The sequence below is a fragment of the Mustela erminea genome, chromosome X (assembly GCF_009829155.1).
Source record: "Mustela erminea isolate mMusErm1 chromosome X, mMusErm1.Pri, whole genome shotgun sequence".
NCBI lineage: Eukaryota > Metazoa > Chordata > Mammalia > Carnivora > Mustelidae > Mustela > Mustela erminea.
Window position 1 is genome coordinate 155,748 of NC_045635.1, and position 17,723 is coordinate 173,470.

The following is a 17,723-nucleotide window of genomic DNA, read 5'->3' on the forward strand; positions in this document are numbered from 1 at the left end:
TCCAGGAGGGACGTCCATGGGGGGACCCCGGGAGTACCAGCAGCCCCCCATCTATTCGGGGGGGTGATGTGCATAGGGGGACCCTGGAAATACCAGCAGCCTCCCATCCATCCCAGGGGGGTGACACATACAGGGGGACCCCGGGAGTACCAGCAGCCCTCCACCCGTTCAGGAGGGTGATACGCACGGTGGGGGGGACCCTGGGAGTACCACCAGGCCCCCATCCATTCGGGAGGTGACACGCAGGGGGGGTGACCTGGGAGTACCAGCAGCCCCCGCCCCAGTCCAGGCCTCAGCAGGGAGCTCAGGTGAGCACCACACAAGACGCACACAGCACACCTGCCCCACCTGGACCTGCTGGAAGGCCTTGAGCCTCTTCTTAAAGCGAGACGGCAGCACAAAGTCACAGCCGCGGGCCAGGGAGGCCAGCTCCTGCCTCAGGTCAGGGTCCTGGCGCAGGGACAGGTCCCGGAGCCGCATGTCGCCTCGCATGGGCCGCCGGGGGCCAGGCCAGGCACTGCGCTCGCGCTCTGACTCTCGGGGCTGGGCTGAGCCGGGGCCGGCAGGCTCGGGGTGGCGGCTGTGCCCGGCAAGACAGTCTGGGTGGCCGGGCTCAGCGCGCTCCATGCGTGGCCGGCCAGGCGCTCTGGGGGCCGGCCCTGGGCCGCTTGCATTCCACAGGCTGAGGAGGGCACATGGCTGCAGGGTGGGGGAGGCGGCCGCTCCTCCCCGCCGGCCCCTGGCTGTGCAGGAGGGAGCTGCTCCGGCCCGAGCTGTTCTGGCTGAGCTGCCGATGGGAGTCCCGGACACAGCTCCCCGCTCAGTGACCCCGTCTTGTGGCTCAGTCCAGAGGGACAAGCGCGTAAACAGGTCTGCAAGGAGACATCTGGGGACAGCGCCTCTAGTTCTGCCGGTGGGGGACAGAGGCGTGCTCCAGAGAACTGAAGTGATCCGAGCAACTGCCTGCTAGTTAGTTAGCAGAGGCGGGGAGGGACGAGAGGAGGCGCGCTGCACAGAAGGGAAGTCTGTCCAGGACACAAGAGAACCTGTCACGGAGCTCTCGCCAGATCCCTGCTGGTCCCCACGAGCCCAGATGCAGCCAAAGCAGCTGCTTCCTCCCTGAAACCGTGCCAAAAACAAAGGGGTCTGCGAGCACCAGCCGCCCTCCCGGCACAGAAGAGACACAATGAAGCACACAGAGTCCTCAAATGCTTTCTTGTCACAAGAGGGAGTGGGGGAGTATTCGGGGTTTCAGAGTTTTCCTGCCATTCTGCACAAGGTAGAGAACACGGCATATAACTTAGATGGGGTAACTCAGCTTACACAGAATGTAAGCAACAAGGTAAACGTCACTGGTCAGGTGCGTGAGATACAATGTAATGTCAGCTGTGTACCTGGGAGAGTAACTAACCACAGAAAGTAACAACACAGGATACAACGTACACAATGCAGGATGTCACAGAGGACAGGTAAGGAAGGCCGAGGAGCAGAGCACCAGGCTCTGCAGATGCCGTGCGTTAAGTGCCCTACGGGTCACGCAGACCGGACTGTAGTGACCGGTCCTGCAGAGCACTCGGAGCGGCTCCGAGCAGTGGGCTCGGGGCTTGAATGAGGATGAGCTAACCCTCCCACGCCTCCCCGCCCTTCCCACCGCAAAGGAAAGACGTCCTGAGCAAGCAGACCCCACCTGTGCCCACGTTGGGTGTGGCTGGCACAAAGCTAAGGCACAAAAGTCCTGCCTTGTGAGCCCAAGATGCTTTCAGGACGCTTATCCCAGAAGCGACATAGACATTAGCATACACAGCAGCAAAGCAGAGCAGAACCTCCTTGGCCAGACATCACCCCACCATGAACCCACCACTCGCACGACTCAGGGCCGCGAAGACAGTGGGCAAAGAGGGATCCATCCCCACCCACCAGCCCAAGAAAAGACTTGTAGATGCACCCGTCACTAGAGCGTGAAGTTTTGCTCTCGTTAGTAAGGGCACCAGAACAGCCGAGCAAGGACAGCCCAGAGAGCGATGCCCGCACAGCCCCGAGGGAAGACACCCGCACAGCCTGCGGCGAGCACACCCACACAGCCCACGCTGAATGCACCCGCACAGCCCGGAGCATCACATCCTCGTGACGTGGCCCTGAGTACCCCTACCTCGTGACATAGCTCTGTGCACCCTACCTCCTCATGACGGAGCCCCGTACACCCCTACATCTTCATGGAGCCCCTCCGCACCCCTACCTCTTGTGAAACATCTACCTTCAAAGCACGTGCCCGCAGATTATATATAAAGAGTTTTTACAACTCAATAATAAAAACATAACCTAACTGTAAAAACAGGGAAAACGTTTGAACACACGCATCACGGTGGCCAAAGACAAGCTGAAAGAAAAAACAAAAAGCCTGTTTGACCAGAAGTGCCCTCAGCATTTGACGAACATCGGACTTCACAGCCAGCGCTGCGTTTCCCGGTGCTGACAGTAGCTGAGAGCATGCCATCACCTACAGCACTGGCAGCGCTGCGTGAAGTCCCCAGTTAACACGCAGCTCCTCTCGCAGCGAGGAGCAGAAGGTGCTCCGACACACGGCGGCCACTAAGAGATCACTGGTGTCGTTACGTTCTCATCTACGTGCACAGCAAATCGCCTTCCTCTCAGAGGCGCTGCGAGGGTCGGTCGACGTGGCAGAAGGTTACAGGGGTATGGACCACTGTGACGGAAGGAGGAAGGGGGCCCGGGAGAGTGTGACCTAGCCGCTGGACGAGGTGACTGGGATACTGACCACTGGGGGGGAGGTAGCAAGGGGCCTCGGAGGCCATGCCCTGCATTTCAAAGTCCGGTCCCCGGGACCCTGCTTCCTCAGGCGTCATGTCTGGGGTCGCAGTCCGGGCAGGGACAGGGCATGCCCACTAAATCTGATTCCCCTGGAGAACTTCCTTAGAAGCACTTTTAGGGTTTTCTGTGGTTGGGATTACGGGCGACAGTGCCACGGAGGCCCTGCGGTCCAGCCCTCAGCCTTGCCTCACGGAGATGAAAGGTTCCAAGGGCCTGTTGCATGTAACACATCTGACACAAGCTTCCTGTCATGCGTGTGTGGAAATCACCCCCAGGGCGGGGCACGTAACTCGGCAACCGGACCCCTGGTGTGTGGGGAGTCCCTGTGCCTCCTCGTTCCCTTAGCTGGAAATCACACGGAGCAGGGTGAAAAGGAGAGGCTCGCGGCTCGCGGCAGCCCTTCCGCGTGTGTGCACCGAGAAAGATGCCGGGCCCCAAGGGAAGAGAAGGGGTGGACGGAGGGGCAGACCATCGCAGGCAGAGGCCACACCGAAGGCCAAGGTGGCGCTGGCCGTCCCGACACTGAAACCGCGACCTGAGCTGAAACCAGCAGCTGGAGGCTTCACCCATGGGGCCTCCCGGCTGCCCCTCGACTGTGAGAATCGTGATCCCGCTCCAGCCCCACCGTGCACACCTCCAGCAGCCGACCTCCGGCCTCAGACCGCCAGCAGGCACAGCGTCCTCGGCTCGGAGCCCTGCGTCCTGCCCAGTCCCACAGGCACACACCGACCCGGCTCCTCAGCGGGCTTTCTGCGGTCAGACCGCCGCGGCCGCGCACGAGACTGGACAGCTGATGTCCACTGCAGACCTCCCTTCCTGGCCCGCTGCCTTCTCCCCACTAAAGTCAGTGCGTTCCCCAAGTCGCACACTCCCTTCCTGCACCATCTCCCTCCCACTTGGGAGGACAACCTGTCTGTGCTGCGGTCACCGGAGGAACTTCATTCCATGCGGGCACGCCACGGGCCCGCTTTCCGAAATGCGTCCTTTTCAAGGCATCCCCGTCGCCCTCGTCGAGCTGTGCTGACCCGCCAACATCTGCCGTCCCAAGAGGTTTCACGCAAGGTCACGGGGTCACAAGATGCAAGAGTTCACCTGCGCGAGGGGCTGGGCCTCAGCGTGGACACCTGTACGCCACGCAGGCGGCTGGTCAGCGCGGGAGACCTCGGCCGTCCCGAGGAGAGCAGATGCCATTGCGGGGAGGGACACCACCGTCCCACAGAAGTCACCGGTCCGCGCTCTGGTCCCTCACAGACCCGGCAGCCTTGGTGACACGGGAGATTCCGGCCCTACTCCCCCAGTACTAAGATTCTGCGGCAGTGGGAAAGGGAGTGAGCCAGAGCCCAGGGCTGGGCCGCGGGCCCTGCAGGGGCACAGGAGCCGTCCCGTGGGGTTCCCTACAGGGGCCAGGCCAGACGTGACCGCTGCGCCTACTTCCCACTCCCCGTGGAGACTTGCTTTCTGGAACGCTGCCACGGGCCAGAAAACCACGGGTCAGGGAGCAGAGCCAAGCGAGCTGGCCCTCAGAGCGACAGCCGGCGGTCTGCCCGTGGCGGCTGGTCCACGGCGGTGGGAAGCGATCAGGTAAGTGATCGCACCACAGGGGTTGTTGACCGGAGGAGAGCTGCAGCGGAAACACGCACCCCAAGACGATCACGTTCTGCCGAAGGCCGGCGCCCAGGAACGCGGGACACACCGGTGCCACAGTTCCATCACACTGAGCCAACGTGTGGCGACTCTGAGGGCACGCAGCAGCCCGAGCTGGAGGCCAAACTCTTTTTCCGGCACCGGCCAGGTGACTGTGACTACCGCAGACGACGTAAGGAGAAAACCAACAAGTGGGGTACGGCCTCGGCTCCTTACTCAGCCGGGAAGGAAGTGTGCAGAAGCCGCGCCGAAACCCAGACGGGGAGACTGACGCGGAACTCCGCACCCCGACGACCGGGTCCGCTCTGGCCGTGACAAAACGCTCCCGCACATACGCCCGTCTGGGGGAACCCTGCCAACGGGACTGTTCGCACGTGACGCGCTCCCACGGCAGCGAGCCCCGGGTCGGATCGCGACGAGGTCGCAACGCGATGGGGAACTTACTACTCGCGGCCCCGCAGATCGACGAGTCGCTCGCACGGGAGGCCCGGTCCGGGGACCCGCGGCGGCTCCCAGCGGCAGCGCCGGGGACGCGGGGGCCGGGCCGGGCGCCCCCAGGCTGTCGAAGAGCGCGGGCTTGCAGGTGGGGGCTGCAGAGGCCAGCGGGGGCCCGGGGAGCCCGGGGGGCCCGGGGAGCCCGGGGGGCCCGGGGTCCGCAGCGCCCGCCTCGGTCCTCGCGGGCATCGTGACCCTCCGCAGGCAGTCCCGGAGCATGGCCTGCGTGCCCGCCTCGCTGAGCCAGCACAGGAACAGCTCGTCCACCTTCATCTTGAGGACCGGCTGCAGGACTTTGCCGGGCGGCATCTCCACGGCGGGGGCCCTGCGGCCCGAGGAGCCCCTCGTCCCGCACGCCGGCCTGACGCCCGCAACCCAGGTCTGGCCCGACTGGACGTCCGCGGAGCCGACGAGGGCCGCCGGCGGGGTCACGGCCGAGGGGTCCTGGGGTCACGGCCCGGGGGTCCTAGGGTCCCGGGGAGGCGGGGTTCGCAGCCCACATCTTGGGGAGGCTGTGGGGGGCGGTGTCTCGGGCCTGGAGTCCACGTTTCGGAGGTCGCGAGCCTGCGGCCTCGAGCCCCGAGTCCTGGAGTCCAGAGTGGGGGGGCGCCCTAGAGCCCGGGGTCCTGGGGTCCCAGCGTCTCAGGGAGGCGGGGTCGCAAAGCTACGGTCTGGGGTCTCTAGGGGGCGGGGTCGGGGAGGCGGCCGGTCCACAGCCCGGGGTCCTGGGGTCCCAGCGTCTCAGGGAGGCGGGGTCGCAAACCCGCGGTCTGGGGTCTCTAGGGGGCGGGGTCCAGGCCTGCAGCCCGGAGTCCTGGGGTCCCGGGGAGGCTGCGTTCGCGGCTCGGGACTGGAGCCCCCGTTCCCGTGGGGTCGCAGGCCGGGAGCCCGTAGCCCGGAGTCGCGGGGTCCCCGGAGCAGGCGACGGCCCGGCCCAGCCCGGCGAGTGGCGACGGGCGAGGGTGACGGGTGACGGGTGAGGGGCAGGACGAGGGGCGAGGGGCGAGGGCGACGGGCGGGGGCCTCACTGCGGGCGGCGCCGGCGTCGCGGCGGCTGCGCGGAGCCCCGGGCCCGGCGGAGGCGGACGGGCAGCGACGCCCCGGGGCCCGCGCCGCTCCGGGCAGCTTCAAAACGGGCGCGCCGGCCGCCTTCCCAGACGCGGTCGCCGACGTCGTGCGTCACCGCGACGCGTGACGTCATCACGGCGGCCACGGGCGCCGCCCGCCGCCGCGCACGCCGCGGCCTGAGGGGGGCGGGGGCTGTGGTGCGACGAGGAGGGGCGTTGAAGGCTCGGGGAGCACGGCTCGGGGAGCACGACTCGGGCGGCGACCCTCCCTCCCCTCCCCCGGGTCGTCCCGCTCTGGCGCTACGGGGCACGGCCGCGGTGGCGGAAGCATGCGCAGTGCGTGCCGCCGAGAGCGCGCCGTGGGGCTGGCGCCGTGAGGGGACGGACATGCGCAATGCGTGCCCCGCGGGAGCGAGCGAGCCGGAGGCCGGGAGGTGGGTGGGTAGCGGGCATGCGCAGTGCGTGCCGGCCGGGAGGGAGCCCGAGACCGACCCGGGATGGGTGCCGGGCATGCGCAGTGCGTGCCCGCTGAGGGGCGCGCCGGAGGCGGGGCCGTGGATAGGTGGCGGGCGTGCGCAGCGCGTGCACGCGGAGCACGAGGACGAGTGTGCGTGCGGCGGGGGTCGGGAGCGAGCGCGGGGCTCGCGGGCCGTTGTCCCACGCACAGCGCAGCTCGGGGTGGGCGCGGGCCGCGTGGCCGTGGACGTCGTGGACCGGGCGGGCTCCGTGCGGGGGCCGCGTGCGCCTCGCTCCCAACCGGTCTTCGGCGTGACCGCGCCGCGCGAGCCGTCGCGACCCCGTGTGTCGTGCTGGCGGGAGGGTCGTCGCCTCCCCCTCTCTCCCCCGACCTTGCCTTGGCCCGGGTCCCGTTGTCCGCGTAACGCGAGCGGCCCTGGGCCACGCACGAGGCGCGCGCTCTGTGTCTGCGGCTGCGGGGTCGCATGGGGGCTGCGGGGCTTCGAGGCCCCATGGGTGGGTGGGGGGCTGCGGGTTCCGATGGGGCTGGGGGGCTGCAGGGTCCCATGGGGGGCTACGGGGTCCCATGAGGGGCTGCGGGGTCGCATGGCGGGTGGGGGGTGCGGGGCGTCCGTTGGGTCTTTTCTAAGACGTGTTCTCCTCCCGCACGTGATCTGGTAACAGCAAAGTCCGCACGTCGGCTGCCCGTCCAGCGTGCGATGCAGGACGCCGGTGCGAGCGGGTCCACGCGGCGGAACCGCAGCCGGACTCCGCGAGAGCGCGTGTCGCCCTGTGCGCGGCCCCGAGAGCGCGCGGTGACTCTGTGCGGCCCCGACAGCGCGTGTCACGTTGTGTGCGGCCTGGGCGGCTCGGTGTGGCCTCCGGACCGCGTTCCCCGCTCGGGACAGCGCCGGGACGCAGGGACTCTGGACCTCGTCCCGCTGACCGCGCACCAGTGCGGGTGGGTCGGGGCCGCTCCTGCGGAGAAGGAAGCGCGCAGGCGGAGCGCGCTCCGGGCTGTCGCACGCAGGCATCTCGTGCGGGAACAGACGGGCCTCTGACCCGGTCTTTGCTCCAGCGGCCGCGCACTGCTCCTTCCGTCCCTTCACGGCCGGGCTTTCGCCGAGGAAGGGGGTTTTGAGCCCGAGCACAAGACGGCTTTATGCGTCCCGGGGCCCATGCCGAGGCCCGAGCTGTGCGGCTGCCCAGCGGAAAGAGAGAAGGTCCTGCTCAGGAACACACTGCACCTTCAGTGTGCGCCGGCCCCGCGAAGATCCTGTCCTGCCAGGACAGAGACGCGCTGTGCGACCCTGGGGCGCCCCGGAGCCAGCCCTGAGCCAGCCCTGAGCCCGGCTCGCCCCGAAACAGGAGCACGGTCTCGAGCTGGTGACACAAAGGGTGCTTTCCGGGGTCTGCCTGACTTCTAGTGGGGTGGCAAGAGGACACCCCCCCCCCCCCGCAGGACAGAAAGATGGGGTGGGGAAGGTGGTAGTGGGCAGGAAGATTCTGGAGAACTGCGCGTGGCTTGGGAGCCAGGAGAAGCTGAGTCGGATTCCCTGCTGCCTTATCCTGAGAGCTTGGAGAGGAAGGCGCTGGGGCGGTTGGAAGGGAAGGGCGGCCCCTTCCTTTGCCGGCCTGAGCCCAGTCCCCTCTGTGGGACGCAGTCCACCCAGACCCTCAGAGTCGATCCGCACACCCTCCGCTTCTGCGCCGTCAGGGACTGGCTGATCGGAAAGGCAGGCTTTCCCCAAACTGCATCACGGAACAACAAAATAACGTGTCTGTCTGCAGAGCCCGCGGTGCTGGATAGAAACCCCCCAATTGGGGACCAAGAAGTCCTAAATACGGTGCCTGTGACATCAGGTCTCATGGGTCCCAGACGGACCCGAGGCTGCATACAGACCCTCCATGGAAGTCAGAGTGATCGAGTTTATATCTGCCAAGGACGTTCATCCAAAACAAGATGCTCTTTCTTCTTTTTAAAAATCTCCGTTTCTATCATGAGGACAAACTCCTGGGTGCCTGGGTGGTCATTTCGTGGAGTGGTAAACTCTTGATTTCGGCTCAGGTCACGACATCAGGGTCACAAGATTGAACCCTGAGTGGGGCTGGTGCTCAGTGGGGCGTCTGCTTGAGGTTCTCTCTCCGTCTCTCTCTGCTCTTGCGCTCGTGCACTCCCTCTCTAAAATAAGTGAATCTTCAAAAACAAACAAACAAACAAAAAGGGACCCCAGAATACCCATAAATGTCTCTGTGTTTGGTCTCAAGGGATGTCCTCCCAAGAACCTGATCAGGAGCTTAACCACCTTCCCTGTGTCAGGTCTGCCGGGAAAGGCGGAGTCTAGATGGTATTTATGAAGTCGGTCTGTCTGTCTCTTCTCTTTCTGTTTTATTTCTTCCCTTTGCTGCTGACTGACTTGCTTTCCTGTATGTGGTTTTGCCTGCAGCTCGAGGGCACATCCTTTCCTACAATTTTGAACCGGAGGAACTGGGTCTTTCCCTGTGTTCCTTGAGCGCTCTGCAGCAGTGGGGTGGCTGCGTGAACTGGGGGCATTCCACGACTGGGATGGTTCGTATGGCTTTATCCTCACGGGATTGGTTCTTTCTTGGGCAGCAGTCACTCTGCTCCCCCTTCCCTCCAAGACTCCGACAGCCCACGACCCAGCGCCACTGCCTGCCCTTGACTGAAAGCAGAGTGGTTTTCCACGACGCGTTTCCAGGGACGGAACCGTGGCTGAAAGACAGGAAGGGTCTTTTTTCAGCCAAGACGGTATTATGGTCATTGCCTGGGTGCTATATTGTCACTGACACTGGGACAAAAGAGTGGAGGAAACATCCATTAAAAGTTTCCAATCTAAGCAGTGGTGTTTAAATGCCTTGCGGTCCTGGAAATCAGGAAAGAAAATTTATTGTGTTAGCACCCATCTTAATAAGCTTTCAAAGAAAAAAAATGTTGATCAAAACAACAAAAAACAAATGGATAGTGACCCTACGAAACTAAAGAGAATGGAAAAACTGTAAATGCTTTAAAAAAAATCGTATGTTCAGATTTGCCCTTTTCTCCAAAGGAAAGAGTTTTACAGAGTTTATGCACGTATACGTGTTTTTTGGTTTTTGTTTGTTTTTGTTTTCCCCCAGACGTCTTCGTATTTTCCTGATTCAAGATCCCAGTTTTAAGCACTGACATGGGCTCAGGACCTCCCAGGCGGGGAGGCTGTGTGTCTGCCCCGTCCTGCAAAGGAGAGGTCCGCTGAACGATGTGTTTCTGTGCGGCTAGTGCTGGGATGCTTGACACGTTTCCCTTCTTGCTATCAACTCGCCTGGCTCCATCAGTGCTTTCTCTTTTAATTTATTTACGATGTATTTATTATGCTAGAATGCAGCATAATTAAGCTGCGGCCTACTGGGTCCTCTGAGTGTGTGCTACAAGCCCGAGGACAGAGAGAAATAAAAGATGATTCACGATCTCAAAGATTTCCTCATCTAATGGGGCGGGAGTGGGGATTTATACAATTAGATGATTCAATGCACAATTACGCCGCAGAATGCGGAAGTGTGAGGAGAGAAAGAAATTACAGAGGAGCTATGGCTGAGGCAGGGACTGTCCGCCTCACAGAGGTGGCACTCACCACTCACCACACGTAAGTGGACATGTTCAGGACACTTGATCCCGGACAGCAGAACGTCCGGAAGGAACACACAAGAAAAGGAGCTAGAAAGGGCTTGGGAGGGGCTTCTGCACCAGGCAAACACGTTCTGGCTCCCTCGTGCACAAAAAATTGATTCAGGAGGCTGGACAAACAGAGATCCCTGATACCTTGTGGCGAAACAGTTGCTACAATGTGGCTTGCCATAACCGGGCAGGTGGGTAGGGTGCGTGCCCCGCCCCCCCCCCCCCATCGCCCTGGGAAAGGATGGGAACACACGGCTGCAGTCTGCTGCTTTCTCTCTGAATTTCATCAACAGCCACACGGAAGGTAGCAGTTGGGAAAAGCATAGGCCAGCTTGCAATCAGAGTTTTAGAGAGGATACCGACAGCCCCCAAAACTGCAGGTTTGAAAAGGCCTCGGGCTTTCACCCAGTCAGAAGTGCCTGCATTACAATACTGACTTGGGGCAGGGGGGAGACAACCCCTGAGAGACTGAAGGTGCACAAACGGGCCCCCAGGAAGAGCCCTGATCTCTGTGACCGAGTTTAGGGGGAAGGGCCAGCGGGGATCGGCCAGCTTCCTGACGTGGTGTAGATACTCTAACTGAAGAGTTTCAGGGTGGCTGTTACACACGAGCAGCTGACTGACACAGACAACTGAAGCCGGCCATGGAAAGGATCGAACACGTCTGAGGCATCTGAGATGCTTAGCTCTGGCAGGAAAGAGGAAGATGAGTTACAGGTGTAGGAACCCAGACAGTCGGCTGCCTGCTAGGGCTTGATACGGTGTGTGTCCGTCATCTCGACCTTCTGTAACGAGGGGCCACAAAGTCGGAGTCTTAGAAGAACACAGGTGTGTTCTCCCACGTTCTGGAGGGCCCAAGGCCAAGGTCAGGCTTACCGGGCTGAAGTCAAGGCTCCACAGGCGCGGTTCCTCCTGGACACTACGAGGGGACCTGTGCCTGGTCTTGCAGCTGCCGGTGCCCACCCTGGGTCAGGACCTTTGCTCCACCTCCAAGGATCAGCCTTCCCACCGCTGCTTTCATGTCACATGGACTCCTCTCCTGTCCTCACATCTCCCTCTGCCTCCCTTGAGATGACACCGAGGTCACACAGCTATCCAGGATGATCTCCATCCCAAGACCCACTTCATTCATTAACATCTGTGAAGTCCCTTTTACCATCCGTGTTCCTTTGCTAAGGATTGCTAAGGCTATCTGTGATAAGCCTAAGGCTGCTGTGACAACACAGCCCAAACTAGGTGACTTGAGCAGTGGACATGTATTCTCTGGCTGGGAGTGTGAGATCCAGGCGGGGCTGAGGCTGGAGGTCTGAGATCCAGGTGGTACCAAGGCTGCTTCCTCCTTTGGCCTCTGTCCTCGGCGTGTAGATGCTGTGTTCTCCCCGTGTCCTCACGCGGTCGTCCCTCTGTGTGTCTGGGTCCTCGTCTCCCCTTACAAAGACTCGAGTCCTACTGCATTGGGGTCCGACCCGATGACTTCTTCATTTTAACTTCATCACCCCTTTCAGGACTCCATCTCTGAATAGAGTCCCATTCTGGGGTCCTGCAGGTGAGGGTTTTAACATGTATTTGTGGAGGGGGGGACACAGGTCAGCCCATAATGGGGGGAAAGAATGGGTTTGACGGGGGTCTTGGCATGTGACATTAGCAATCCATATTGCTGGGGATGTTGACTGTCTAAACAGCAGCAGAAAATTCAAAAGCAGAGAGAAGGCTTTGGGTCAATTTGCTTCCTTTTAATGATTTCTGTCTCATTATTAGGATTCTCTGCTGAGACATCATTTTCCGGCTCGGCTTCAGATCTTCGAGCTTGTTTATACACCCGCTTAAAGGCTGGCAAGGGAGTCCGATGTCTGGGCACAGGGTGCGTGATTCCTCTTATGGGGTGTCCAGAATGCAAAACTCCATGGAAACGGAAAGGAGATTCGTGGTGTCCAGGTGCCGGGGAGGGGGCTGCACAGGACTTGCTCTTGGGGACGTGGTCTCCTTTAGAGGGCAGGAGAATGTTGTAGAACCAGATGCAGGTGGCGCCTGTGCACCTTTGGGAGGACAGTTTAAAGTAGTTATTTCTAGAGGCACTAGTGGCTCAGTGGGTCGAGTGTCCGCCTTCAGCCCAGGTCATGATCCCAGGGTCCTGGGATCGAACTCCGCGTCGGGCTCGCTGCTCAACAAAGGTCTTGCTTCTCCGTCTCCCTCTCCCCGTGCTTGTTCTCTCTCTTTCTGTCAAATAAACAAAATGGTTTTTTTAAGTAGTTATTTTTATATTATGTGAATTTCACCCCAATTTTTTTTAAAAGGAAGCGCACAGGTAGAGAATAAAAGAAGGAGGTCAGGAGAGAAACCTGGGTGAGGAGTGGCGAGGCGAGATGTGACGGCCCAGAAAAGGGTGTTGGAAGGGAGAGGGATAAGGCCTCCTCGAGGAACGGCGTGTGGTCTGGGAGAGGGCCCTCCTGGGGCCGCACCCGTCTCCCGTCGCAGCAGCGGTGCTCGAGGTCCGTTCTGTGCTCCTGCGTTCTCCGGGGCTCTGCCAAGATTCCAGGCTTCTGGGCAACTCTCATGGCTGGCGTCGCTTGATGGTCTGCTCATCTTTCCTCTTATAATTCTTACAGCCGTCTGGGTGTGTGAGTCTGATTAATTGGCCTTGTGTGAAGGATGGAGCCACCCGCGGTTTGGGGACGGGGGCAGGTGGGGGTTTGCATCAAGATCGTGAGTGAAAACCAGGCGGACGTGGTCAAAAGCCTCTGAGAAGTGACACCCTGTTCTTATGTAGAGAACTCTCCCCTCCGTTCTAGGTGTGGACGAATGTTCAGGAGCTAACCCCAAAGGTACGTCCACATCCTGACCTCCAGCCCTGGGAAGGGGACCTTGATTGGAAGTAGGTTTTGCAGATGTGCTGAAGGGAAAGATCTGAGATGAGCTCGTCCTGGATCAGCGTGGTCCTGAATCCAGTGACAGGGGTCCTCGTAAGAGAGGGAAGCGGAGACACGGACAGAGAAGCTACAGGAGGACGGAAGCAGAGCTGGGAGGGAGGTCACCACCAGCCCAGAGGTGCCGGGAGCCGCAGAAGCTGGACGACGCAGGAAGGACCCTCCTCTGGAGACTTAGGAGGGAGCACAGCCCTGTCTTACCTGGATCTCAGCATCCCTGTCCCGCCTGGATCTCAGCATCCCTGTCCCGCCTGGACCTCAGACTCCCATCTCCAGAGCTGGGGAAGGATGCATTCCTCTGTGTTTTTGTGCCCGGTTGATGGGAATTTGTTACAGATGCCCCAGGAAGTAACAGCCTGGGTGCTTGTTAAAATGGGAAGATTCTACTGAAATAAGGCTCGAAATCTGCTTTCATCCAGCTAGTAGAAGCAGCCCTCGAGGAGGCTCTGAGGAACTCTGTGTGATGAGTACAGTCTGTCTGTTTTGTGTATTTTAAACATTGGGGGAAAGTCAACGCAGATGAATCTTTCTCCTGAAGAAAGCCAGGGTGCCTGGTATCTAGTCTCACGAGACACCGTGTGTTTTTACAGTAGTCGTGGTAGATCTATGGTCTGTAAATTTCTAGTTTTCCATGACTGGAAAAGTATTTTTTCCATGGGCTAGTGAAAGAACATTTGTGCTGAGGCAGAAGTGGAGACACAGACGGGCCGCAGCCCCTCCGTAAGGCTCAAATGTTTAAGATGCTGATTGCCACACGCACGGGCGAGGAGCTTCTGCAAACCCCGCGTGCCTCAGGATTGTCCTGCTGTGTTATCTGGGACCCGGGGTCCACAAGGGACCTGTGAGCTCCCTGAGGGGAGCTGTCCTCTGGTCTCTCAGCACAAGGCCTCCTGGAGATGCTTTGCCTTCTCTTTAACTCACCAACACTGCGTCCTGATTCATCAGCGGAAAGCCAGAGACCTGGGCAAATACCTCTTTGTCCCGTGCGCCGGTTGCCAGCACTTGTTTGGAGAAATAAAAGTTAAGTCGAAAAATGCCCCTTTTCCATTTTCATCTCTGATCGAATTCTCTCCTGACCCCCCGGTTCCCCACGGCTGTGTTTCAGGGTCTGATGATAAGGAAAAGAATTTTGTATTTGGATAATAAAATTTCCTTACTTGCCTTCAGCAACCTTCAACTCAATTTCCTGTCCCTGGAGACAGTGTATATTATAGAATAGAATCAAATTCCTTATTCGTAGGGAAAAAGTTCCAATTTAATCTGAATATTCAGCGCTTTGCACTGGTCAGGGTGATGGATGGCGTATGGAAATGATTCTGGTTCAGGTAATCAAATGGCAGAATGCACTCCGGTATTGAAAGGAATAATGAAGTCTGTTCAATATTCTATACAGCGCGGGGAGGCTCGTCGCACTGTGGAGACCTTGCGTTCTCTTATTACCTTACCAATAGCAGCTCCGTCGCCAAAATAAGTAATAAATAAATAAATAAGGGGTGGCCACAAATGAAGAATTAATGTCCGTGAGAGCATGTAAAATGTAACAGCTGTGCGCGGCGAAGGCGGCGGCCGAGGCCAGTCTCTACCGACAGATACAGGTCGTGGAGAGAAGCGGGTCCCGCTGCAAAAAATAAGGGGAAGCTTCCGGATCGTCCCAGAGACGCGTTTCCTGATGAGGACCTAGGGAAGGGGGGAGATTAATCCTTTAGGGGTGAGGGAAGAGTCAGAAGCACCTCCTTGTCCATAAATCCTGCCGCATGTTGGAAATCTGGGTCCCCTGGGGAGATGGTGCCTCGGGGAGGCCTGGGCAGGACTCGGGGGCTGGGGCGTGACACGGTGTCGAGGTCCAGAGTCAGAAGCAGAACATGACGAGATCGGGGCCTGGCGTGGGCCGAGCCGGGGTCCGGGCTGCCGTGCTCGTGTAAGCGTCTGGGAGATGCTGGTGAGGAGCACAGAGCGCCGCGGTGTCCGTGTAGCCTCCCCGGACTCCGACTGTGGGCGTCGTTAGAGACGTGACCGTCACCGTCTTCAATCCTCGTTAGATGGGACGCGTTTTCCCGCGGCCGTGGGCGCTGGGCGCGAAGCCCGCTTCCTCCCTGCTCGACAAGCCGGTGGTGTCTGAGGAGCAGAGCAGCGCGCGGGCGAGTTCCGGAGCAGGGACGCCTGCTTTCTGGGCGCTGTTTCCGGAAGGAAGAGCGTTTGCCCGCGAAAGTTCCGACCACGCGTGTGAGCTCTGCAGAGTCCCACGTCCACACATGCACACGGGGGCCAGCTCCTTCCTGGTGTGCACTCTGGCTGACAGACCGCTGGACGCCCTCACACAGCTGGGACCATCAGGGCAGAGATGACCTACAGGCCAGGGGGACCTCTGTGACCTCACCACCCCTGATCTGCTTACAGACGTCACCTCGCAGTGATCTGGGCGTAGGCCTGGTCCTGGGTGACCTCTGTGACCTCGGCATCTCCTGGGTGACCTCTGTGACCTCGCCATCTCCCGGATGACCTCTGTGACCTCGCCATCTCCCGGGTGACCTCTGCGACCTCGCCATTTCTGGGTGACCTCTGCAACCTTGCCATTTTTGGGTGACCTCTGCAACCTCACCATTTCCCGGGTGACTTCTGTGACCTCGCCATCTCCCGGGTGACCTCTGCGACCTCGCCATTTCTGGGTGACTTCTGCAACCTTGCCATTTCTGGGTGACCTCTGCGACCTCGCCATTTTTGGGTGACCTTTGCAACCTCACCACCCTCATCAGCTCGTGAACGTGCCCTCACAGTGGCCTGGGCATGGCTAGGTCCTAGGTGACCTCTGTGACCTCGCCATCTCCCGGGTGACCTCTGTGACCTCACCATCTCCTGGGTGACCTCTGCAACCTCGCCATCTCCCGGGTGACCTCTGTGACCTCACCATCTCCCGGGTGACCTCTGTGACCTCACCATCTCCTGGGTGACCTCTGCAACCTCGCCATCTCCCGGGTGACCTCTGTGACCTCACCATCTCCCGGGTGACCTCTGTGACCTCGCCATCTCCCATTGACCTCTGTGACCTCACCACCCTCATCAGCTCATGAACGTGCCCTCACAGTGGCCTGGGCATGGCTAGGTCCTAGGTGACATCTGTGACCTCACCATCTCCTGGGTGACCTCCGAGACTTTATCACCCTCGTCTGCTCACAGACATGACCTCACGATGAGCCACACATGGATCACGTCCTCAGGTGACCCCTGTGACCTCCCTACCCCTGGGTGACCTCTGTCACTCCACCACTCCTGGTCTGCTCGTAGATGTGACCTCTTGGTCACCTGGACAGGGATGTGGCCCTAGGTGACCTCTGCGACCTCACTACTGTCATCTCACACATGGGACCCCACGGTCACCTGGACGCGGACCCTGTTGTCCGGCGATCCTTGTGACCCCAAGCTGCGTGCATTTTTTCTTCCCGCCACTGCTCTGCTGGCCCTTCCTCACCTGGGCAGGGATAGGAGCCCAGGTCGCTGAGGAGCCCCTGCCGGCCACACTGTCCTCCGGGGCTCGACGGAAGGGGCAGTCAAGAAGGGCGCGGGGCTATGGTGGCTTTGCTGGGCCCCCAACTCCTGCCGGCCTCACTCCTGGGGCTCCAGGTCACCTCCCGATGGGCCAGCCTCAGTGTGCCAGGTGTGTGACTTCCGTGGCTCCCCAAGCGACTCACAACCCTTTGGCAAATCTCTTCTTGTGCCGTGCCGCTCAGAATACCGTGTTATTGCACGGAACTCTTCAGGTGTCAATTTTTTATTTAATTTTTTTTTTACTTAGGGGCACCTGCATGGCTCGGTCTGTTAAGTGTCTGCCTTCGGCTCAGGTCATGGTCCCAGGGTCCTGGGTGGAGCCCCGCGTCGGGCTCCCTGCTCAGCGGGGAGTCTGTGTCTCCCTCTACCCCAACCCCTGCTTGAGCTCCCTCTCTCACTTGGTCTTTCTCTTAAATAAATAAATAAAATCTTTCAAACATTTTTAAATTGAGGTAAAATTAACATAACCTAAAATTAACTATTTTAAAGGGAACAATCCAGTGGCATTTACTACATTCACACTATTGTCCAGTCATCCCCTCTCTCTGGTTCCAAAACACTTCCATCGCCACAAAAGAAGACCCCGCCCCCGTTAGCGGTCACTCCCTGTCCCCTCCCCCGGCCCCTGGAAACCAGGAGTCTGTTTCCTCTCTATGGATTTGCCTGTCCTGGATGTTTTCTATAAACAGAGTCACATGCAACTTGTCCTCGTGTGTCTGCTTCTCTTATGGACCACCGTGTCCTCCAGGTCTGTCTGTGGGATAGCAATGTCAGACCGCTGTTCCTTTTCAGGGCTGAGTCATATTCCCCTGTGTGGATGGACCTGATTTATCTGCTTATCTGCGTGTGCACACTTGGGCTGTTTCTGCTTTGTGCCCGTTACGGATCATGCTGCTCCAAAGTGCTTCCTGTTTAAGGGAAGAGTTCGTCTGCTGTGTCAGGACTTCCTACCTGGTGGCCAGAGCTCTGTGTCACCCATTCTGGGCTTCAGTCTCCTCCTTGTTGACATCATCAAAGCCCTCACCTTACAGGTTCTGTTGAACGTTTGGTGACCTGACATGGAAAAGCTCTTAGAACCATTGTTCAACCTCA

At 59.8% G+C, this 17,723-nt stretch overlaps 1 protein-coding gene and 1 pseudogene across 2 annotated transcripts in view; one reads left to right on the forward strand and one right to left on the reverse strand.

Moving 5' to 3' along the window:
* Positions 1-5,918, reverse strand: part of PPP2R3B (protein phosphatase 2 regulatory subunit B''beta) — a 44,202-nt gene extending 38,284 nt beyond the window's left edge. For both annotated transcript variants that reach the window (XM_032331717.1, XM_032331716.1), the window contains exon 1: positions 4,918-5,918. In XM_032331717.1, coding sequence (XP_032187608.1) covers positions 4,918-5,277 — 360 coding nt within the window. In that variant the 5' untranslated portion in view covers positions 5,278-5,918. The remainder of the gene's footprint in view (positions 1-4,917) is intronic.
* A 1,050-nt stretch (positions 5,919-6,968) lies between these two features.
* Positions 6,969-8,603, forward strand: LOC116583639 (annotated as a pseudogene).
* Positions 8,604-17,723: the final 9,120 nt, after the last annotated feature.